This window comes from Erigeron canadensis, chromosome 5 (assembly GCF_010389155.1).
Source record: "Erigeron canadensis isolate Cc75 chromosome 5, C_canadensis_v1, whole genome shotgun sequence".
NCBI classification, from domain to species: Eukaryota; Viridiplantae; Streptophyta; class Magnoliopsida; order Asterales; family Asteraceae; genus Erigeron; species Erigeron canadensis.
Genome location: NC_057765.1, coordinates 6,692,323 through 6,718,142, shown reverse-complemented (window position 1 = coordinate 6,718,142; position 25,820 = coordinate 6,692,323). Strand labels below are relative to the sequence as shown.

General features: G+C 34.5%; 1 protein-coding gene and 1 long non-coding RNA gene across 2 annotated transcripts; both read right to left on the bottom strand.

The window, feature by feature from the left end:
- Nucleotides 1-10,663: 10,663 nt before the first annotated feature.
- On the bottom strand, nt 10,664-12,208 carry LOC122602377 (ankyrin repeat-containing protein At5g02620-like). Its single transcript, XM_043775068.1, has 2 exons — nt 11,737-12,208; nt 10,664-11,346 (listed from the first exon to the last, which is right to left on the bottom strand). Exons 1-2 carry the CDS (start codon nt 12,205-12,207, stop codon nt 10,726-10,728), a joined length of 1,092 nt encoding a protein of 363 aa, XP_043631003.1. The 5' UTR covers nt 12,208; the 3' UTR covers nt 10,664-10,725.
- A 910-nt stretch (nt 12,209-13,118) lies between these two features.
- LOC122598840 lies at nt 13,119-20,507 on the bottom strand. Its single transcript, XR_006323755.1, has 3 exons — nt 20,443-20,507; nt 20,127-20,358; nt 13,119-13,154 (listed from the first exon to the last, which is right to left on the bottom strand). It is a non-coding gene; the product is annotated as an uncharacterized LOC122598840 (long non-coding RNA).
- Nucleotides 20,508-25,820: the final 5,313 nt, after the last annotated feature.

Here is a 25,820-nt window from a genome sequence, read left to right as displayed (position 1 = left end):
CTCTAGAATCCAAGAACCCAAATCATCCTCTTATCATTTTCTTGCAAATTTTCGGATTTGAGGCTTGTGTAATAATATAAGTAAATCATTCCATAAAAATAATCATCTCTAAAAGGTCAAGATTCTTGGGTTTAATCAAGTGTTCATCCAATTTAAAGCTTCAAAAATTGGAGTTTCGGGTCAAATTGGTAAGTGTTTTATAGCTTGAAATGTTTCTTGTATATTGTAGAATACTTCCCCGTTATAGATCTGAATGTTTGGTGGTTAATTTTGGGCGTAAAGTGTTTATTTTAACTCAAAATGTGTTTTGAATCGGATCTTGAGACATTGGAAGTGGGTTCCTTTGAAGTCGAGTATTGAGCGACTTGCATTAATACATCTTGTGGTAATGTTTGAAAGATCATTGCCTTAGATGTGTTTTCTTTCTTCTCATTTGTTGCTTCTCTTTCTTTTGCAACTATCATTTCCCAAATACCATATGCCTTCTTTATTGTCTCCATCATAATTGCCATGTCGTGTAGTTCGTTTCAGTCAGCTTCGGGCATTGAAGTGCTATGTTTTGGTCACGTGTTGTGGATGATTCTCCAGTTGTCTTCCTTTCTTACTTTCTTTTTACGACACAGGTTTTGTTGACCATTAAGGTCTTGTTGCCACTAAGGACTTATTTGCCACTGAAGTCTTGATTACCACGAAGGTCTTATTTTGCCACAAAGTTATTATATTGCCACTAAGGTCTAATATTAACTTTTATTACTAATCACAATTGATTAGTAATCTTTCCAATAATTTAAAGATGTAAATATATTTTCTTAGAATTTTTTTTCAATCTTTAATTATTTTTTCTTAATATTTGTTTAACAGGCTAGCAGAAGTAACTTATGTTATAGGCCAAAACGTGTTGGTGGGGTTATTAGGATTGTTCCGATCCAAAAACGTTTCAGTAAGTATAAACTTCTTTAACAATAGGTAGCATAAATGTTTTAGTAGGTTGTTTGCATTTTAAACACTGTAGGCGATGTTTGACCCGTCTGACCCATGTCAGGTACTTTTTTTTAAAGTTCGCCCACTTGACCCATATCATACGCTCTCACAGATCTTACATGTCACCGTCACTGACACGCAGGACTCATGGTCATGGAAGCATGACCCTTCCGGTACTTTCACAGTGAAATCCCTGAAGGAATGCATATACTTTGCCCGTCATGGACCTAACAATTGGTCCTTCGCATTGAATTGTCTCGCACCACTAAAGATCAATATTATGGATTGGCGTCTTAAAATAAACCGGCTTCGAACTACTGATCAACTATCTCACCGAAACATCCCAGTTAACTCGCTAACTTGTCCCATGTGCAACACACACCATGAATCTGCAAGTCACTTGTTTCTACATTGCTCCTTTGCCGACACTCTTTGGACTTATATTATGTCATGGCGCAACCTCATGATTAGCAAACCATCCAACATTAGGGAGTTATTCACAACTCACCAGGATACCCAAATCGTCCCTAGCAAGCGCCAATTCTTAAACCTAGTAATACTCGCCTATTGTTGGACCATATGGAAGATCAGAAACGACTACATTTTCAACAAGACCTCGTCCTTCCGCTATGCTGTCAAGGAGATCAAAGCCATCAGTTTCCTTTAGGTGACGAATAGATCCTCCAAGACAAAAATCCCGTGGCAAAAATGGTCAAGTTTCAATTTCTAACTAGTCTCTAATGTCCCGGTAGCTTGTTTTTATCTACTCTTGCATTACGATCATGTTTTTCTTTGCTCATTGTACTCTTTCTAGCTCCTTGCTGGATTTTTGTCTCAATGAAATTTTGAATGTTCGAAAAAAATAAAAATAAAATTGATATATAGTTAGAATCTTTAAGAGCACCAATCTTATATTAAAAATAGAGGAAAGATTAGGTAAAACATGCAATACTTATCTTAGGTAAATTAGAGGGGAGGGGATAATGTAAAATTCAAGGGGAGGTTATGTAAAATTCAAGTGGGATTATGTATGTTTATCAAACTCAAAAGTTTAATCTATAACATTTTATAAAATGACAGTACCTAAGCTTTTGTAAAGTGTGCATTACGGATCATTTTCCCTTAAAAATAATGATTTTGGGCCTAGCCCTTTGTTTCAAAACAACAGACATGGGATATAGAATTTTACACCACTGATTTTCCTTTCTTTTTCAAAGTCTAAATGGTGCAATTAAACTAATTGTTTTTTAATCCTTTCTTCTATCGGAAAAATCAATATGTTGCTAGAAGCATGGAAGAAACATGCTTCCTGTTAGGTCCAGATTTACTGGACTCGCTCCAGACGTGACTACTGGAGCCCTCTAAAGATTTTTTCAGAAATTATGTGAAGACCAGTGAACAACTTACTTGTACAGGAAACTGGATTCCATCAGATTTGTTCACTGGACTTCTCTCCAGTCAAAGATCATTCTACTGAAGAACATTCTCACTGAAGTCGAAGACTGAAGTCTGAAGAAAGAAGTCTGACAAATAGCGGAGCTCACTAGCAGACTTACCAGATCTCCTGACTGGAGTTCTCGACAATGTTTTAGACCTTACAAGTCTGAACACTGATTATGAGGAATTGACTTTATGCCTTTACATGCCTTTACCCGGACAATCCATTTGTCCTTTGTTAAAAGCCTTACACGCATGTAAAGGTGGTTGGTTAATTAAAAGACAAGTCACTATCAAGTGACTTTATTGTTGTACTTTAACCAATGCATTTAAGGAATTAAAGTAGTTTCCTTAAATGCATGTAACCATATTTGTACAGCAAAAAGAATATTATATTTATTCTTTTTGCCTATAAATACCAAGTCATTTCCCTCGTCCAAATTACACTTTTGCAATTTGGTGTCTTTGCTCAAATACTCTCGATCTAAACAATTATACTTCACAACTTTAAGTATTTCGATCAAAAGAGTTTATTTAGCAAATATTAGATCACTTGTAATTCATAAGGTTGTTTAGATACTTACTTTGTAATATCTTAGTTCCGCAACAACCTTGTATTTTATTTAACATCAATAAATAAAATGCACTTGAAAATTACATTGTGTCTCACCATTTACTTTACTTGCTTATTTTTATATTGCTTAAGTTACGTATTACTTTATATATATTCTTGTATTTATATTTATTGTAATACTAGTCCAATCTAGTGCTTACTTGACTTGTCGCATTTATATTCATTGTAATACTAGTCCAATCTAGTGCTTACTTGACTTGTTGTATTCTACACTTGTGGGTTAAACCATCAAGTGAGGGACTTCACACTTCCCCCTCACAAACTGCCCCCATGAAAATCACATGTTTGAATATAAAATCTCTCCCCCCTAAAAATCATGGTGGAAGCATGCTACTAGAAGCATACTAGTTAACCCCTTCTTCTATTACATGAAACGACACAAAGAAACAAGAAACCTGTTGGGTTTCAAAACCCGTCGATTCGATGTAACTGATTGTAACCGTTTGTAACTGTCTCTCGATTCTGATCCGCGACCGATGGTGATTCCAGTCACACCGTTGGAATCCCTTTGGTTCTTCTGCTGTGCGAAATATAGGGTTTCACAATTTAGGATTTCTGGTCCAGTTTGAAATCTGTATAACGGGCTTCGTTTTCAGACAACTTCGAGCCGCTAATGGTTCGTTTGAGGGTTGTATGCTTCTATTAAAACAGGTGTGTTTTTCCCTTTCTTTTTTGCATTGTTTCAATTCGCCCTCTTTTCCTAATGATGTTTAATCGATGTCCCTTTGATGCTTCTGTTATGAATCTTGATTCTGAAAAACCGTTTTTGTGATAACCGTTCCCTCTCTTTATGATTTATGTTTATCGGTTTCCTTTAATTTTTGCCCTTGAACACTTTTGGATGATGATAAATAGTATATGATAAACGGTTGGCTGATTAAACCCATTCTGATACCATTGTTAGTCCCTTATAATAATCAACACATTAGTTTTATAATCACGGATTTTGAATGAATGTTTATGATGCGTATGTGATGTTTTTATGTGAATTGATAGTGATAGGGGCGAAATTTGGTTGACACAATAGATATAAATTTATAGAATAATTCAACAATTTTTACAATGTTTTCATGGCTATTTATAAACCATGAATGGACACTTTGAACCATTGTGATGGTTCTACACACCTATTACTTTATGAACAATTGTGACGGTTCTACATACCTATTCAACTTTCTTTATTACTTAAACGACCCCTATATTTCCTAATACACACTTAATACTTTAAGTATACCTTACACTAATTACATACTTAACCCAAACTATTATAAGTTTAGTTTAACTTCCAATATTGGTAAATAGAGAATTGAATTTGGTCCGTTCACTAAATAAATCTAAAGACAAGGGTGGTTCATAAACCATGGGCTTCTGGTTCCTCCATATCTATGTTTAGGCCTACGCTAAGCTAGTAAGAAAATATTTATAGTGTATCAAGATGGTGGCAACGCCGGGCTTTGCGTACGTGGTCTGCCAAACGCAGAAATGTTACCGATGCATGTAAAGTAAGTGGATAACCCGCGTTCCTAATTTCAAGTTTTGATGAGTTTCATTATATTTGCTTGGATATATCTGATAGTACCAACACCATCCTTGTGTTGAAGAAGGGCGGTACTAACACCAGTCTTTGACTAATATATATACCTTTTGTACATTCCGGTAGTATCAACCCTGGCTATATCTTTAAAAGCAAAGCAAAGAAAATGTTACCTATGAGAATTCTGAACCGTGTCGGGTTAAGGTTTTTTGGGGCCTTAAACGAGATCAAATTTAAGGGCCTACTACATTAGAATGTTAGTTAAAGTAACAAAAAATGGTAGCTTAATTAATTTATGATGTTAAACTACTAATAATAAATGTGTAGAGGTTGATACAAAAACCAATAAAAGTGTTACTGCAATGCAAATTTTCTGATGGTATCTAGCTAAAAGTCCAAACACTAAGCCTGTTATACAAAAATTGGAGGCCTCGGATTTTTGGGGGCCTAAAGCGATTGCTTAGCACCTGATAACTATTGAGCCGCCTATATTTCTGAAAATGGGATACAAACGTATACAAGTAGCCCAGTTAAGATAGTACAATGAGCAATGAGCAATAAACAGTAATCCTTAGAATGAGTAACCTACACCTGATAGCAATAGAATCATAAATATACATTGATCTTTATTAATCAAATACATAATCCAAATGGATACTAATACACATAAAACAATTACTTCACTTGTCTAGCAAAAGATTGAACATTTACAACCGCTTGTTTTTGGTGTAAAGTACACATTTCCCGGTATTAAACAGGTACCTAGAATCAAACATGGAACGAAAGATATCCATCACGAAAGGATATTGTAATACAACAAATATGATGACCGGTATAGCTGCAAATCCAATGATAAGGATGGGTAGCCATTTGTGCGAGTTTTCATAAAGCACAAAGAAGCTGGCAGCAAAGGTGACCATCATAGCAACTACAGACATAAATAGCGACACTAGGCCTATCATCAGCTTTACGGGCATCACGCACAAAAAATCACGTTGACCATAAGGAGATGTGAGGATAGACAAGAACACTAGGAGTGAAGTTGATGAAGTAAATAAGGAAAATGCATCTGCTATTATGAAAACCAGGAAACCAGCTTTATGATAGAAGATAGGAATCCCAGTCTCTTGGTTGTAGCCACCAGGAACTGTGAAAACAACTGCAAATGCTACGGTGATTATAAGGGTGGCAACCACCATGCAATCTTTTGTCCATTTCAAACCTTTGGAAACCAACTCTTTGTTATTCTCTGAGAATAACTCATAGGGCGTTTTACCATCATCGTTCCTTGCATTTCTGTACGCAGGTGGTACTATCTTCTCTACCTCCTACAGGACAAAACTTGTAGTCAACAATAATTTTTGTAGTCAACAGTAAAGCATTATATTTAACTTTGTTAAGAATGTTTACTTATTTAGCATTATAGTCAACAGTAAAGCATTATAGTTAACTTTGTTAAGAATGTTTACTTAATATTAATTAAGCAAACAGTAGTTACCAATCCAGTTTTGACTTACAAAACAAACAGTAACAAAGACCAATGTTATAAAAATATAATAATGAACCATAAAATAATTATGGCGAATGATTTGTTGTTTAATACGACATGTTTCCGACTCTGCTCCATTGGGTGAAAATTATGCAGTCACTAATTAAAATTTAAAAGTCACACTATACATACATACTTAAAAATCCTACCAACAAATAACAGTTAACAAATAGAACGTCTCCGCCCACCCAATTAAGCTTCAGTTTTGATTTTTTTTCCCCTTAGACCATCCACAACAAGGATATCCACATGTGATTTGTGATGACATTGATGGTGTTTGTAGGAAAGATATTGTTCGTGATATGATAAAGGATGGAGGTAGATGATAAAAATTAGATAAATGATGAAGTACAACAACAAAGACCCAATCCCTAGATGGGGTACGGAGGAGGTGAGCTGTAGACAGTCTTACCTCTACCCAAGGGAAGAGAGACTGCTTCCATAAGGATCTCCGGCCACAGATAAGTGAAGGTCAAAAAGTGTAAAGAGTTAAGTTATCATACCTGTCTGTAGGCGTGGGGGGCTTAGCAAGCATGTCATTTAACCTACTTTAGCACAGGTCCGACAATACATATACCCTAGCCAACATGGGTTAAGGAAACAACCATGCACACATTCATATAAAAATGGAACCAACCATGCAAGAAAGATATATGGTGCTAGACACCTTATGGAATAAAGTACTAAGGCTTCCTAGCTAGACTAAATCCTATTCCTCACATAAACTCTCAAACCCCTAAACTAATCCTAGTCCTCTAAATCCTCTGTCATTGGTCATGTCCTCTGACAAACAAGGATTTTGGGGTCAGCCTAGCGTGACCTCCCCCCTCGGTTGAGGCCTGCCTCTACACACGGCCAAAACCAATACGGAGGTCACTGAAAACCAAAGTCTAAGTAACAAGTCTAAGTAAATAGTCTACATAATCTAATCCCATATGCCTTTCGCCCCTTGTCCACATCCTCCGTCAGGGACCTCCTTTGGCGCATATGGTATCCTGCCCTTCTCTCTTCATCAACCTGCCTTTTAATCTGTTAGGTCAAACCCTCCGTTTCATCGAGTCACCTTAGTTGGGCCCGCTTCTCTAGGCCCAACTATCTCTCACATCCTTGGGCAAAGCCATGTGGGAAAAGATGTTGATCTTAGTCACTCAGCGATCTATCCTAACCTAATCCTCTATTCTAATCCTAGTTCTCCAGACCGTCCTATTCGACGTCATGTCCTCTGATAAGCCAATCTCTTTTAGGTCTTTCACTAGTCGCTCCTCCCACCTCATCTTTGGCCTTCCCCTTCTTCTTACGCCATCAACGAGGATAGATTCTGCTCTCCTTAGTGGGGCAGCTTGGTCTCTTCTCCTAACATGACCAAACCATCTTAAGCGTCTTTCCCTTAGCTTGTTAATGATAGACCCTACTTCAAGTTCGTCTCTAAAAACTCCTGTTGGGATCCTATATGATAGTTTCTTCCCGCAAGTCCACCTTAGCATCTTCGTCTCAGCCACCTCCATCCGGGATGCTTGGGCTTTCGTCATCGGCCAACATTCCGACCCGTATAACATCGTTGGTCTAATAGCCACTCTGTAGAACTTGCCTTTCAATTTTAGCGGGATCCTCTTGTCGCACATGACTCCAGAAGTTGCTCTCCACTTCATCTACCCTGCTTGGATCCGATGTGTCACATCTTCATCTATCCTCCCCGATTTGTGTATCCTTGATCCTAAGTATCTATAAGACTCCTTCGGACACAATATCCGCTCCCCAATGCGAATATCCTCATCCCCATTGTTCCCATTATCGAAGTCACACTGTAGGTATTATGTCTTCTCTCGGCTCACACACAAACCATTGTCTTCAAGGGCTCCTCTCCATTTCTCTAACCTACGGTTTAGCTCCTCCATTGATCTTGCAATAAGCGCGATGTCATCAGCAAAAATTAGGCACCACGGTAGGAGCTCTTGCAGGTCACTCAACAACTCGTCTAGGATCAAAGTAAAAAGGTAAGGGCTAAGCGCGGAACCCTGGTGTAGTCCCCTCTCTACCGAGAACAACTCTGTGTTCCCCATAGGGGTTCGAACACCGGTCTTTGCCTTGTCGTACATATCCCTGATAACACTGACGTACCTCTCAGTAACTCTTTTCGCTTGTAGTGTCCTCCAAATCAGCTCCCGTGGTACACTATGTATGCCTTTTCCAAATCTACAAAGGCACAGTGTAGGGCTTTTTGTCTTTCCCTATACTTCTCCATAAGGTTTCTGGTGATGTGAATTGCCTCCATCGACGACCTCCCTGGCATAAATCCGAATTGGTTCTCTGCCACCTTCGTAACCCTCCTAAGCCTCATCTCAATCACTCTCTCCCATAGCTTAATGGTATGACTTAAGAGTTTTATGCCCCTATAGTTGCTACAACTCTGCACATCCCCCTTGTTCTTATAGATAGGTATGACCTCACTAAGTCTCCATTCTTCTGGCATCATTGCAAATCCGAATGATGAAGTGGTTTGACAAAATATAGCTTGGTTGTTTATAGGAAAGATAAATATATTATTATTGTGAGTAAAAAGTATTTGTGGTAATGATACATGAAAGTTGACATGCTGATTAAGATGTTTGTTAGATGGACATCTGCGGACAGTGTTATGAAACATTCACTACCGCTCATCTCACAAGTCCAATACTACAGTTAAAGAAGTATAAATGAAACTTTAGATTAGTAGATCAGGTATTTTTAAATGTCCTTGATGAAAATTCTGCACTTAAATTTCATAAGAAACTATAATTTAGCTAGTTGCATATGGAAGCTAGTCCATTGCTACTTCATTATTTTAGTGCATTACGCACAACTATCAAAGTTGCCTCTAATTAAAATTGGGATTATAACCTGGGAATGTAACTAACTATGCCAAAATGTTTATGTTATGTAACTAACTATTAAAACGTTTATGTAATGTAATAAACTACCTCTTTTCGTCTGTAGTATGTAAATTACCGGTTACGATTGGAAAGTAACTGGTTGTGCTTAGGGATTATGACCTGGGAATGTAACTAACTATGCCAAAATGTTTATGTTATGTAACTAACTACAAAAACGTTTATATAATGTAACAAACTACATGTATTCGTCTATAGTATGTATAGCAGCAGATTCCGACGTTGTTGACTCACTATTCAACCAGATCCAATTCTAACAAAAACATAGATCCAGTTAAAAACATCAACAAGTTACAAAATTAAAACACACATTTGTCTCATCTTTCTATTCTTCACTTAATAATGAAGATACAACAGATTATTTCATAAACTCGTATCTCTCTCTCTCTCTCTCTCCTTCTCACACACACACGAACATCCACACACAAGTTTTTCAAATTTGATAGCATAGATTTGTATTCCTCGAAATCCTTGGTTACCTATTAACCAAAGTCATATATCCCATCAACATCTATACATATTGTCTTTTCTAACTTTTTCTTATAGATTTGGGGTGTTACACCTGATTTTTGTGCATATAGACTTTTGTAGTATATAGATTATATAGATTAAAATAAATATAGACAAAAAAGGATAGATATAGATATAGATATTCGTTTTGCTACTTCTGGCCGGAATCTGTTGGTGTCGTCGGAATCTGCTGGTGTAGTCGGAATCTCTATCTCCATAAGCACAACCGATTACTTTCCAATGGTAACGGGTATATTACATACTATAGACAAAAACATGTAGTTTGTTACATTACATAAACGTTTTTGTAGTTAGTTACATAACATAAATATTTTAGCATAGTTAGTTACATTCCCATATCATAATGGTGACCGGCTACGTGTTCAACCGGTAATCCTATATATACTATAGACGAAAACAGGTAGTTTGTTACATTACATAAACGTTTTTGTAGTTAGTTTGTAGTTAGTTACATAACATAAACATTTTGGCATAGTTAGTTACATTCTCAAGTCATAATCCCAATAAAAATCGATTAATATATAAATGAGGATTTTTCTTCTAGTTAAAGATGATAGTGATATGTAATGTGGCTATTAAAAGTTAAAGGGATAAGTATCATGGAATGTAACAAACTTTGGACGAATATCTATAGTGAGAAATAACTAAAGTTTTGTGTATTGTATGTAAACAATTTTAAAAAATGTTTATTGTATGTAAAAAAACATACGTGGCAACCATATAGAGATGTCACTTGTCTGATTTTAATTGGTTGAATACATTTTCTTACATACAATAAATATTATTTTCGAGTTGTTTACATACAATATACACAACTTTAGTTATTTCCTACTATAGATATTTGTTCAAAGTTTGTTACATTACAAGATACTTATCCCAAAGTTAAAACCAAAGCAAAGCAAATTTAATTGATGATAACTAAACTCGATCTGAAATTGGGATGCAAATTAAAGACATACAAACAACGAAGTTAAAATTATAGAGTGACTAATAAATGGGTAAACCGTAAACTACACCTGATAGCAACAGAATCATAAATATGCATTGATCTTTATTAAGCAGATACACAATCCAAGCGGATACCAACACGCTATAAACAATTACATCAGTTTTCTAGCAAAAGATTGAACATTTACAACCTCTTTTTTTTGTCGTAAAGTACACATTTCCCGGTATTAAACAAGTACCTTGGATTAAATATCGAACGATACATATCCATCACAAAAGGATATTGTAATATAGCAAATGTGATGACCGGTGTAGCTGCAGATACACTGATAATTATTGCCAGCCATTTGTATGTGTTTTGATAAATCACAAAGAAGCTGGCAGCAAAGGTAACCATCATGGCCGCTACAGACATAAATAGTGCCACAAGACCTATCATCAGCTTCACAGGCATTGCATACAAGAAATCACGTTGATCATGAGGAGATGTAAGGATAGACAAGAACACCAGGAGTGAAGTTGATGAAGTAAATAAGGAAAAGGCGTCTGCTATTATGAAAACCAAGAAACTAGTGTCATGATCCAAGATAGGAATCCCAGTCTTTTGGTCGTAGCCACCAGGAACCGTGAAAGCAACTGCAAAAGCTACGGTGATTATAAGAGTGGCAACCACCATGCAATCTTTTGTCCATTTCATTCCTTTGGAAACCAAGTCTTCGTTATTCTCTGAAAATATCTCATAGGGCGTTTTACCATCTTCGTTCTTTTTATTTCTGAACGAAGGCTGCACCAACATTTCTACCTCCTACGGGAGAAAACTTGTAGTCAACAATAACGCATTATAGTTAAATCTCATAACAACCTTTAACATTGGGCGGACATTCGTTACTCTGGATGCATATATGCTTCTATATGTTATTAATTAAATAAGGGTTATATGGTCACAAATATGTTAAGTTAAAAGTACTAGCCTTCTATTCACATGTGAATGGATTTGTTCTCATGTATTTTAAAAATAACCTTATAACGTTTACATGTAAATGAACATTATAAATGTGATCTTATACATTAATAATTTGAGTTTTATGATTTTTTAAAAAATAAAATAAAATTCTGAGAATAATCAAGGGATTCTATATATATATATATATATATAAAGTTTTGGGGGAGGGGCAGCGTGGCGGTGAATACGTACCTTGTACCATAATAGTTCTCGTTGCATTAGTATAGATGCTTTAGACCCTGTCTGATGAAGTTGTGCTGTATTCTTTGTGGTCAGCGCGAGAAGATGTAGAAGATTGTTTTTCTTTAAATCTTCCCACCCAGATAGTTCTCTATTGTATGAAACTGTCTCATACAATAGATTGTATATATCTTTGTTACGGCGCTCTATAGCAATGTGAAATATACTTTTGCCAAAACCATCTGTCTGGTATATGTTATGTGGAAACATTCTAACAATCTCAATTAAAAATCTGGTGTTGCCCATTTCTGCTGCAGTAAATAATAGTACACGAGGTGTCATACGCTCCAGTACATATTCTTTAGGCGCGTAAAGTATATCAAGCTGACCACTGATGGATATGGGATACAATTTCAAAAGGCGTTCTACTAATTTCAAAGCTTGATTATCCCTTTCATCATGAGACTTATTCTTCTCATGCATGAAAGCACCAACTATAAAGGACAATAATAGAAAGAAAACAATAAGAAACAAATCTACCAAATGTTCACATAAATGTAGTGATCGATGATAGAAGGCAAGTTTTAATAAATATGTAATAAATTTATGATCAGTAGCCATATATGTGCACTTACTTGAACTGGCGAATCTCCAGATAAAATTCGCATCAGCTTCTGTCCTATTAACCATCATATCAGGCCTTCGAGCCAAAAGTTTCAGTGAATCAAAACAAGTCTTGTAACTAGTACCGATATCCGGGTGGTCGTCCAAAACTTTTAATGCAATATCTGATGATCAAAAAGGAAATGAAACTTGTAAAAAAGATGGAACATACAAGATTAAGAAAAAGAAAAAAACATAAAGGAAATAAAACTTGTAACTATTGATTCCTCAATTGAATCAATAAAAATATATACGGAAAAGTATCTTACCAAACAATTCACCATGAATGCAATAAATGAAAAACCAACACCATTTATTCTTTCCCCAAAACGAAGGTCGAGTCTTGTCAAGAACTTCGTATAAATATGACGCCATGTTATAATGTCCACTTACAGCACTAGTCATCAGTGTTGCCAACGTTTTCTCAGGGAATTTGCTCAATAGGTCTTTGTGCTTATTCACTATTACATCGTACATATGAACATTTCCTTTTGCAGCTGCAATCTCATAAGCCAGTTCGCCTTCTTGATTCTCAATTTCCAAGTCTTCAATTTCCATCATTTCTACAAGATTCTCAACGAAAAATTTTCTCTGCTCGGTAGCTTTAGCACTTACCGCAATATGAAGTGTTGTGTCACCAACTGGAGTGATAGCAAACCGTACCAACTGTGGACGTTTGTCAAGGATGACCTTTGCAGCTTCCCAATCTCCAGTGATTGCTGCTTCATATAATGGAACACAAATCTCCATATACTTTTTATTACCCACTTCACATAATCACAAAAAAGAAGCTGTTAGATTAAATATCTGATGCATCTAGAATGATGCGGAACCATTTTCGATATTATTTTCATTAGTTATAACTCTTTAGTTTCCTACGTATTTAATATCGTTTATTAATTATTATTTTTTTGAACATTCAAAAAGTCTTTTATTAAATAAAACTAGTGAGAAGCTAGAAGTACAAATAAGTACAAATCACGGAAGAAGAAAGACATAGAACTACAGATTAAAACTATTCCAATTTGATCACTCTATTTGATGTTTTGATGATCTATTTGTGATCCATGAGAAGCTTAAGGTCTTGATTTCCTTCTTAGCAAAATGGATTGACGGGTTTTTGTTGGAGAATATGAAATCATTGCGGCATCTCCAAATAATCCAACAATAAGCCAAGATGATAAGGCTTATGATTTCGCGTTTTGTTGGGCTTGACTGGATGTTTTGGTGCATCTCGAATAGTTCTTTGAAGCCGCAGGGATTGAAGAGAGGTAGTTTACACCAGGAAAGTATATGACTCCACAAGGTATTTGCAAAGTTACACCACAGGAATAAATGTTTAGCGGATTCGTCATATTGATTGCAATGAGGACATGTAGTGGAGTTGACTGGGACGTTTCTTTTCACCAAGAGATCAATTGTTGGAACTCTATTCATTTCAAGTCTCCACCCAAGTAGATTGGCCTTGTAAGGTGCAAGCCAATTCTAAGGGAAAATCCATAAACTTGGTCCATAATCTGCCTTTTGCAGGAGGTTTCGCATTGACTTAGACGAAAAGCAGCCTGAGTTGTCTTGTGTCCAACGCCAAGAATCTTCAGAAATAGTGAGGGAAGTCTTTGCAATTCGATTGAGCATGTGTTCAAGCTGATGGAGTTCACTAGCAGTTGTTGGTGCTCTTGACCAGAACCATTCCCAAGATGAGAATCTACCTCGACCCAGTGCATCTTTCCTTGATGGTGGCATCTTTGTACTTCTCGAGTTTAAATAAGTCCGGGTAGGCTTCAGATAAAGAGATTCCACCATTCCAAGTGTCGATCCAGAAGCGTATACGGGATCCATCTCTTACTTTTGCTATAAACAATTTCTCAAGAGAAACATCAAAAGAATCGAGATGGGAGTTTAGATTGGCAATAACCTTCCAAACCCCCATCAAATCGGGTCGAAGTAGAAGAGGTCTACAGTTTCTTTTCAAGGAATGAATGGAAGTGATGACTCGACCCCAAAGGCTGGTGAGATTAATGTGAAGTTTCCACCACCATTTTGAAAGTAATGAAAGGTTTTTCAGGTGTAGATTACCTAGCACAATACTGCCCAATTCGATAGGCAAAGTTAGCCTATGCCAAGATACCCAAGTAATCTTTTTATTACCAGTCAAACCTCCCCAAAAGAAATTCTTTCCCCAAAAGAAATTCTTTCGAATTGAATCAAGTTTTGAGATAACACTTACCGGAGCCTTATACAACGAGAAGAAGTGGGTCGGTAGACTATCAAGCACAGATCGGATCAAAGTTACCCTACCACCAAGAGAAAGTGTGCATGCTTTCTATTGTGAGAGACGGGATTCAAAGGTTTGGATTACCGGGAGCCAATTTTTAATACGGTTCATGTTGGTGCCGACCGGTAAACCTAGGTAGGTCATTGGGAGTGTACCGATTTGGCAGCCGAGGGTGTTGGCAGAAGTGTTTAGTATATCAGTGGATAGGTTAATTCCAAAAAAACAGGATTTATGCATGTTAATTCTAAGGCCAGAGACTATGAAAAACACATGCATGATCCTTTTCATGTTGTGGAGGTATGTCTCAGACCAAAGCCCTAAGATCATAGCATCATCAGCATATAAAAGATGAGACATATTTGGGCCATAATTGGGCAACTTAATACCCATGATTAGCCCCAGGTTTGAGGCCTGCTGAATCATGTTGGAAAAGGCCTCCATGGCTATGATGAACAAAAAAGGAGACAATGGATCTCCCTGTAGAACGCCCCTTTCACAATTAAATTCAGATGTCGGGCAACCGTTTACAAGGACAGCTGACCTTGTGGACATAAGTAGGCCATTTATCCAAGAGATCCAGCGCCTGGGGAAATGCATCTGCTCCATTATGCTCAATAAGAATCCCCCGTTTAAAGAGTCGAAGGCCTTCTCAAAATCAATTTGAAAACAAAAGGATTTGCGCTTGTTCTTTTTTAGCCACGTAATGATCTCATTGAGCATGAATGACCCATCAAGGATATTCCTATCGGTGAGGTAAGTTGACTGTGTGGGGGAAATAAAATTAGAAATCACCTTTTTGATACGGTTTGCCAGGATCTTGGATATTACCTTTTTGATGCTTCCAATCAAAGTGATGGGGCAGTAATCATTAAGTGTTGCTGCTGAAGTTTTTTTCGGGATGAGAACGATGTGGGATGAACTGCAACCATGGCTGATTGTCCCGGAATAATAAAAGTCGATCATGATGTTCAAAAAATCGAATTTTAGTAGATTCCAGAATTTTTTAATGAATGCAAAGTTCATTCCATCAGGTCCTGGTGCCTTATCTCCCTCACAATCCCATTGGCTTGAGGAGTTAATGACCAAAATGGTGTATTTGGAAAACTTAATTACCAAAATTGTGTATTCTTAAAAGTATTTACCAAAGTGGTGTTCTTTATAAGAGAATGTCTATAAAAATGGTGTCTTGTTTATTTTTTTTAAACTTCTCTTTCTTTCCATCAATTTCAAAATATATTGCAAACGTGATTAGTATAAGCGAAAAAAAATATTACATGAGTAAAACAACAATATATTTGTTATTGTTAACATATATGTAGTTTTGAATATTCTTAGCATAAACTAAGAATTAATCAAAATGAAACCACAAACCTTCATGGCTATCATTTCATTGTGTAATATATCTTAGTAAAACAACAATATATCTGTAAAAATGGTGTTTTTTTCTTTGAAGGCATAAGTTTTTCTATGAAGAAATTGATTTTGTTATAATGTACTGATTGGTTTAAATTAATTCGTTATTTACTATTGACGATTCACGGATATTTTGCCCTTAGCCAAACAAAGTTCCAGCCCAAACATCATTACTTTTGTTGACATCGATCATTACTTGAAAGTCGTTAGTATATTATAGAGTGCAATGATATGAGCCACTATAAAATCATAAATGTGTACTACAAAAAGGAATTCAAACCCTAATTTATGATCATATCCTTCTCTTTTGATCTTTTCAATCTTATTATAGATTTTAAAGAGGAATATTGCAACGTAAGTACTAGGCCGGTTGGCTTGCTAGGAAATTTACAAGGATGATTATTGAACCACATAGGATACAAGCAGAGGCGGTACCAGGAAAAAATTTCAAAGGGGGCAAACTTAGAAAACTTATGAAAAATAAATCTAAAAGAGGTAAAATGTTAAAAACCTATAGAAAACTTTTAAAATTTTATGAAAAATTTAAAAATACATGGCAAAATTTAAATTTGGAGGAGGGCATTGGACCCTCTTGCCCCCCTTTAGTACCGCCTCTGGATACAAGTAATCACGAGAATTGATATTTTTATTAAAAAATGACCAAAAATCTTTTTTTAGCCATATTTTTGTTTCATAAAGATACAGAAAAAATATAGTTTATCCTAAAAATATTCAAAACTACATACATGTTAACAATAACAAATATATTGTTTCACTCATGTAATATTTTTTTGCTTGTACTAATCACGTTTGCAATATATTTTGAAAATGATGAAAAGAAAGAGAAGTTTAAAAAAATAGACAAAGACACCATTTTAATAAATATTTTCTTATAAAGAACACCACTTTGGTAAATACTTTTGAGAATACACCATTTTGGTAATAAAGTTTTCCAAATACACCATTTTAGTCATTAACTCCTGCTTGAGTGAGTTCATGGAGGGTGAATGGGGAAATCTGAAGGTTGGCATCATCGTAGGGAAGGGTTTTCAGGCCCCGACAAGTGATTGTGGGTCTTTCTTTAATTGGTTCTTAATTTGAATTTGTTTTCAAAGAAGTTGAGAGCTGCTTCACGGTGGATCAATATGCCAATTCCCATTAATTTCTAGTCCATTAATTCGGTTCCTTGAAATTTGGCTGTTGATGAATCCATGGAAAAAGGATGTGTTTTAGTCTCCATCTTTGATCCATTTGGCACGTGATTTTTGTTGGAGATCTAGGGTCTTTTTATGTTCATGGGCTTGGAGTTTAGACTTTGTCTCAGCCCATAAAGCAAATTCCTCATCATTAAAGTCTCTGTAATCAACGATAGAATCTAAAGCCTCGAGCTGTTCATTAAGGTCCATGGCATCTTGATTTTCCCGGGCAGAATTGGTTCGTATCCATTCCTTTATATCCGTTTTAAGTTGCCTGAATTTTGCACTTAAAATCTGGTCTGGACGGCCAAAATAATGACCCGAATTAAGACTGTTACACACAATCTCATTGAAACCTGGCTTAGTGAACCAAGAATTAAAAATTCGGAATGGCGATGGTCCAAAATCCAGGTGTGAAGTGATCAAAGTCATAGGGCGGTGATCCGAGAGAGACCTTGGGAGTGTTGTAAAGGCAGTAGTTGGCCATCTGTTCATAAAGCTTGAAGATACCAGAATGCGATTGATTTTACTTTTTTTCCTCCCGTTGTCTGATACATAGGTGAAAAGATTTCCATTCATGGTATATTCTAACAGGCCATTCTGGTGGATAGAGGAATTGAACAATAACGCGCATGCATCATTGAACATAGAGTTCATTCGCTCATCAGGGCTTCGAACCGCATTAAAATCTCCCATAAGGATCCAGAGTCCTTGTGTGTTGGATATGATGGTGGTTATTTCATCCCAGAGATTTTGTTTACCCTGTAGGTCATGAGGGGCATAGAGGTTGATGACATTGCATTGTTCTGGTACGCCATTGATCAGTCCAGAGGTTAAAAGAAAGTGATTGGATTTAACAGTATTGGTAAGAGAAAAAATGGAGGGATCCCAAATACTGAGAATGCCTCCTGATCTTCCTTCAGCCCCGGTGGAAGTTATGAAATCATGTTGGAGATTTGGGTTGCCCCAGAAAGAGATAGAAAATTTGAGTTACTTTTTCATGAAAAATCCTTTAGAAATAGGATGTAACTTTTGTTAGTGAAATAGTTTTTAAATGATATGAAAAGTTTTATTTCCTCCCTACACACATGTGTGTCTTTAGTGTGTGAAATTGCCTAATGTTCAGTATTCTATTAAAATTAACGATTATTATAAGAGTTGTTCCTGGCATTCCTTTGAATCAACAAATTCGACTATCTATCTGAAGAATTGTTTCTGGGTATTCTTAGAATCAACAGAATCAATTTTTTATCTCTTTTTTCCCGCTGCATCTGTGTAAAATCCTGATTAAGATGCCTCATAGTGATGATCTAATCTATGATTATCCATCTATGTATGATGAATACAAGGATGATGAATGGTATCTTTGGTTCGGGTCTAGTGATTGTCCATATGATGAGTAGATCGAAGAAGAAGATTACATTCCAACTCGAAAAATACCCAAAATTCCGTTTTCATTAGCCCAGATTTGCGCAGTTGCAGAAAAACAGGCGGCACGGATTCGTTCACCGTTGGATCTCTCTGATTTTTGGATATGTGATCCAAGACTCATCGACGCACGATCTGACCGTTGGAATTTTCGATTTGAGGTTTTTGCAAGGAGTTATGAGTTTCTGAAGTTTCTGCAATTTGTTGAAGAAAGTGATTTTATAAAGACTGGTAAGAAAATTCCAGTTGTTTGTCATAGTGATTTGGGTTTTTTGAAAAAGATACACAAAGTGAAATTCATGCAAGCAATTATAGGTAGGATACTGGTTAATAAATTCCTATCCAATGCACGTATTAATGGTTATAATTTGGACTCTCCATCTCCATGTTGTGATATTGGAATAGGGGATCATCGAAAAAAACTAGAGGCATCATATAACTCCTTTGGGCCAACGTTTAAAGATAGTACAACATTTAATTTATGTTCTCATGATGATAAGTCTATTTTAAAGCCAAGAGAAGCGAGAGCCTTAAATTGGGATTACGATATTAGATCACAGCGCAAGACCAACACTACTAGGAAGACTAACGCTACTAGATTACAAACTAAGGTCAATACTAACAAAGCTTCTATTTTGAAAACTGATTTCGGTTTGAGGCCAAGACAACACAACTCTCAACTATTTGGGCAATTCAAATTAATTGTGCATGGATCACAACCCATTGTTCCCTTCGATCCCGGTGGTTTCAAATCAAAACTCGAGGACGAGTGTTTTTTTAAAGAAAGGGAGAATGATGCGGAACCATTTTCGATATTATTTTCATTAGTTATAACTCTTTAGTTTCCTACGTATTTAATATAGTTTATTAATTATTTGAGTTACTTTGTCATGAATATCCTTTATAAATAGGATGTAATTTTTGTTAGAGTAGAAATAGTTTTTAAATGATATGAAAAGTTTTATTTACTCCCTATACACATGTGTGTGTTTAGTGTGTGAAATTGTCTAATTTTTGATATTCTATTAAAATCAACGATTATTAGAAGAGTTATTCCTAGCATTCCTTTGAATCAACAGGTTCGACTATCTATCTGAAGAACTGTTTCTTGGTATTCTTAGAATCGTCATAATCAATTTTTTATCCTTTTTTTCTCGCTGCATCAATATCAGTGTATGAAATACGGTATCATATCAACACATAGATATAGGAAGTAGACGGGCAATAAGTTGCGTCGCTAATCCTTTTTTGTATATGTGATTAATTTTGAACATGCATTTGGTCTTCTCAATCGTAACTTAATAATGAAATACATATATTATAAAAGTAGTAGTAGATATAGATATAAATACTTGTTATATAAATGCTACATATTCATATGATCGTGTTAGTATAATTTTTAATTTTTTATTGTTGGTAGAACTTACCACTGAATAGACTTCTATCAGGTTTCCTGGGGGTATTTGCATTCGCATTTGTAGCTTTAGGCTCTGATGCGGTCTTGGGGCCTGAATTGGCCGGAATGTTATTTGTAATAGGATCTAATGCGGTTTTGGGACCTGAATTTTGCCCGTGGCTCATAATATTGATCTGGACATGATCAGAACTCAAGTTTGAACTTTTGGGATCCATCTAGCGGGTTGCTAATTAATTACCGATCTGCAATTTAAAAATATTAAACTTATATGCATATATATGTACAAAACCATGTCTATATATTATTTATAGAGTCATTTACTGTACCTCGAAAGTCTCTCAGTCAGTTTTCAAGGTCTGCTTGCCAAAATAATCTCTTTCCAACAATGGATACGCAAATGTGATTATAAGATTGGAAGACATACACGGATGATTTATAGAGGAAACATTGTTGTACGGATGATTTATAGAGGAAACATTGTTGTATTGTAGTTTTTTTTAAAGAGGAAAGGGAAAGGAACCGGGGAAGTCTAACTTGAGGTTTGCTCGCGTGATGCGGTGCGATGGTGGTAGCGACGACGGTGCGACGACAACGGCGAATCTAAAATTAATTGATGTAAAAGGGTTTAATATAGTTATCTAAGGGTTGGATAATGTATGTTGTAAATTATTTCATTAAGGGAATTATGGATATATTAGATGAAAATGTTTAAATATGTAATGAAGAAGATGAGTATTATAGTCATTTTAAAGGCTGAATTGTTAAAAGGGGAGAGGTAGTTAGTAGTTTTATACAAGAGTAAAGATAAAAAGTGTGAAAAATAAATGATAGGAATGGTGTTCAAAAGGTTACAAGTTCACCTTTACTTATTTATGTTGTTTAGATGTGTAGGACTACAAGTGTAAAAAAGATGAAGATAAAGGGCTATTTCTGGATACTCAAGTTGAAGAAAGGAATGTAAAGAAGAAGAAGATAAGGGGCTGATTCTGTAACTTGACGATATATATAAACCTGCTTATTTCAGTTTTAGGGTTAATCTTAGATACATAATTTTCTGCATCTTTTATTGATCGATATTATTCTCTCTCAAATATTCATATTCTGTATCTATATATATCACATCGATATATATAATTTCTCTGTATTATAATCATCATATTGATGATTATTTTCGATCTGGTTGTAATAACGATAATTTCTATTACTTAATCATAATAATATCTACATCTGTTCTTGATTAAATATTGATAATCTGAATCATAATAATATTTTTACAAATGGATAAGTGAGAAACTTGTCATCGTCGACACCACCACTACCCACATCACTAAAACCGCTGCATCATGCAAACATGCATTTATTATTATTCTGTTTGTACATGGTTATATGTTGTGCATTTCTTTTTTCTTTGATTTATATAAACTTTCACGAATTGTTGGTATGATACTTATGACCAAATTGGGCTTGTTTCAGGAGATTGTTAGTCCTAATTCCTAAATCTGAAATGAAATGACGCTACCACTAGTCTTCTTAAGGACTAGTCCGACCATAATGTACCTATCTTATGACTCAATTTTGATCATGTGACCTCTACCCCGTTCATTACATCAATTTGATGGTGGTAAGTAAATTGAAAAAAATATATTACATGACACTAATTAAACAAACTTAAAGAAATATTAGAATTTGAACGACTTTATACTCAAAACTTAAAACTTACCTGGTCAATTTTCTCTCAAATTACATCTAAGTTGATATAGATATTGATTTGTTATACACAGAAATAAGGCTTTAGTTCAGATGTTTTAAATCGTTATGTGTATATCATAAAATTTAGAAGATGATCAGCTTTTAACATGTAAAATAGCGTTAAGAAAAAAAAAAAAAATTTAGATCCCGACCCCACTAAAATTTTTTAAATTTTCGCCATTGTTCTCTGCATTTTCTTCGTTTCTATGTTTTGACATTTGCTTTTATATTCTTGTTTATACTCTTAGCTTCTCGTGAATTTAATTTAATAAAATATATCGAATGTTTTAAAAAAACACCAACATGTGCTCTCATAACTATTGCATCAAGTCAACGGTTCTAAAGTGGTTGAATGTGCATTCATATTCATACCTAATTACATTTCTATCACCATATATTCCAATATTTATTTGATCATTGGACTTAAAATATATATATCTATATTTATAATTTATACTATCTATATAAACAAACTATCCTTTAAAAATTTAACACTTTATCTTTAAAATTTCTAATTACCCTTTTAATTTATATTACCATCAAATACTTCATCCCTGAAATTCCAAAACTACCCTTAAAAAAAATCACTTCCCTTCCCTTCCCTGAAGTTGCTCACATAGTATACCAAAATAACACACATGCGTTACTGAATTTAATAATTAATCAATATAAAAAAACATTCGCTCTAAAACAACAACGATGGTTTGCACTTTTAATCGGACTAAGAAACACTTGAGTTGAATCATACATTCACGTAATAACATGGTACCGCTACTTAACCAGCGTTTTTTTCCAATGTCCCGCAACATCGCGCGGGTACAAGGCTAGTCTTTTATAAAACAAATTGATCTCCTTATTTTTAAAAATTTATAATACTTTTTTTAATATTCTTAAACTACCCTTTAACAATTCTAATAAATTACGAGTATATCGTTACGACATCTCACATATATAATTATAAACCGATGTCGTTGCAATGTATGGACACCCGTCTTATATGTATACTTTATTTATTCTATAAATTTAAGATATTAGTTAAACTACTAAAAATATTATGCATTAGTTAAACAATTATATATATATATGGCTACCACTACAAAGAGAAAAATAAGATTATCTTTTAATCTAAACTATTGAAAATAAACCCACAAATTAATTTCCACCATTTAAATTGAAAGTCAACTATGTTATTTAACTATGGTAAATCTTTTATGATATTTAATGTAACTATTTTTATACATCACATTAATAAACTTGCTTTTTAGAGTTTAACAAATATTGTAAGTGATGAAGCTGTGCATTTCATGTAAGTTGCTTATGGACATTTACATATATACAGTAATATATACCAACTTTTGTTAATAATTCTTCTTTACGTTAACTTAGTTAATGATACATAGATAGAGGTAGCAAAAGCTTATGACAAAAACGTTGTAGCATCTAGATGCTTTAATAAATACAAAACATTTTAATTAAGATAGATATTGTACAGGATTCCACTAGTATTTATGATGTTTTTTAGTGTAGATAGAAAACATAAACTTTAAAACTTTAACTAAGTTTTAGGGTATGTTTGGTATAAAACTTTCAAGCTAGGGTTGTGTCTAGGAGCTTCGAGATGTAGTTAGGAGCTGAAACTTTTATTTCAACCTTTTTACACAAAACTTTTATTTTAAAAACCCTTTTTCGGGTTCGTTAGGAGCTTTTTTCGGGTTGAGACTTTTGATCTCAAATGAATATCCAAACAGCACTATCATTTTAACGGTGAAAGCTTGGGGCTTTTAAAGCTTTCTATACAAGATAAATTTATATTTTTCCAACTTTATGTCATATGTTTATATCAAAACAAACATATTAGTTCGGTACTATATGCGGTAACTGGGGTAATGGTGACCAGCTTTGTCAATCATCTATTTTAAACTTAATTAAAATTTAATGGTGGAATGTTTAAAAAAAAAGGTTAGATTGAATAATTATGTATAAATAATATAAATATTAAAGCTATAAGGTAGAGACTTAATATGGTATCTTGGTACTTATTATTTAAAACTAAGACCAATCATATACTTTGCAGTAAGCCTATTTCGGATTTGCATACGGTTGACGGATTGAAACTTTATTACCCCAACTTAACCTTATAAATTTTTTAAGACAGTAACTTCAACTCGAACCTGAGTCAGTTCTACCAAAGCGATCTAATTAATATGTTGATTTCAGGTCACATAGATTAGTAAAGGTATGTAGGCAAGTTAAATGAGTTGGCGGTTTAATCCCGTGTCATGTGTGTTGGTGGGTTGACACTTGAGGGATTGATTCTAAGTCAAATTGGTTGTGGGATAAAATGAGTTTGTTGGCAGGTTGACTTATCAACCCCAAAAGTAAACCTGATCCCAAACCAAAAAAAATCAAGTTGACGGGTTACCAGGTCAAGATTTCACCACCCTAACCCAATCTTTCAAGTCGGTTTCAAGTCAAAATTGGGGTAAGATCAAGCATTGAAAATTTTAATATATATCAAACTGATTAAATTCGGGTAATTCTCGAAGGAGGATCTGGTTAGGACAATTAAATTTAAATCTCTTTGTAGATTTTACAATGTCATCTTATAACAATGACAATTTTAATGTAAAATTATTTTGTTTAAGTTTATGAGATAAAGTTGATCATGTTTTGTATGCTTATCAATATATTTTATTGTTTCTATCCCGGTTAACGACCGGATGACAGCAAACTCCATCACCGTTTTCAAACATCAACAACTTTATTTAATGAATTACTCGAAGTTTTAAGTTTTGTATTATAATAACCCACGACCAAGACTTCTAAACAACTGCAAGGTCTTTTTTACCATTCGCAATAAAATTATAGAAATCAAGAGATTTTGGAAAATCGTTATAAGATATTAAAAATCCTATAAAAACATAAACTGACAACCCCGACAAGAAATTGAGAATGACAATGAGAATTTAAGTTGAAATGTCAATAAAAGTTCAAACTCGCAATAAAAGCAGTTTCAATTTTTTTTTATTAGAACAGAGCATAGTTTCTAATTTAAAAAATCTTATTGCATTTTTATAGTTTTATTGCGAGTTTTAATCTCGTTGCGATTTATCGTATTTCATTGTTTTGATTTTTTTATTGCGATTTTTCATTTTTATTCCGATTTTGGTGAATACTTTATGAAAATTCAAAAAAAAAAATTATTTGATATATTCTGATATTTATGTTATTTTCTTTAAAATAATTATTTCAATATGTTGTAACAACCAAAATAAATGATAATGAAGCGTATAATAATAAAATATATATCGGGCCCTTTTCACTAGGATGACGTGAGCTGCTTCTCACTATCATGACGCATAACGCATACGTATTGATGGAAAAAATCAAACATATCCTAAAATTTATTAAGTATTTTTTTAGACTGTCATGAATTATTTTTATCGTGCTTTATTACAACCTTGAGATAATTTTTCGATGGAATCAGGAATGGTATGATTGTTATTCATGATTAAGAGGTTACAACTCTTAATCGTTTAGTGGCCTTTGTGGACGATTTTTGTGTCGTCTCCAAAGTCTTCGTCGCGAAAAAACAATTTTCTTGTAGTGAATACAAGTAATAATTAATAAGTGTGTCATGGATATTTTAAATCTTGATAAAGTATATACTTATAGGGTTGATTATTGTGAACAAATATTACAGTAAAACAAATAAAATAAAATTTTTGACTATTAGATTATGATAAAATTGATGTACGAAAATTCACGAAACACAATTATATATATTTAGGCACGATGATTTTCAGCAAAGAAAACCAACTATTTTATTTGTTTACTTTAATAATTGTTTCATTTTAACTAGAATATATATATATATATATATATATATATATATAGGGTAGGGTTAACGTGAGAACCACAAATATGGAGAGAACCGTGAGAACCACTAGTTTTC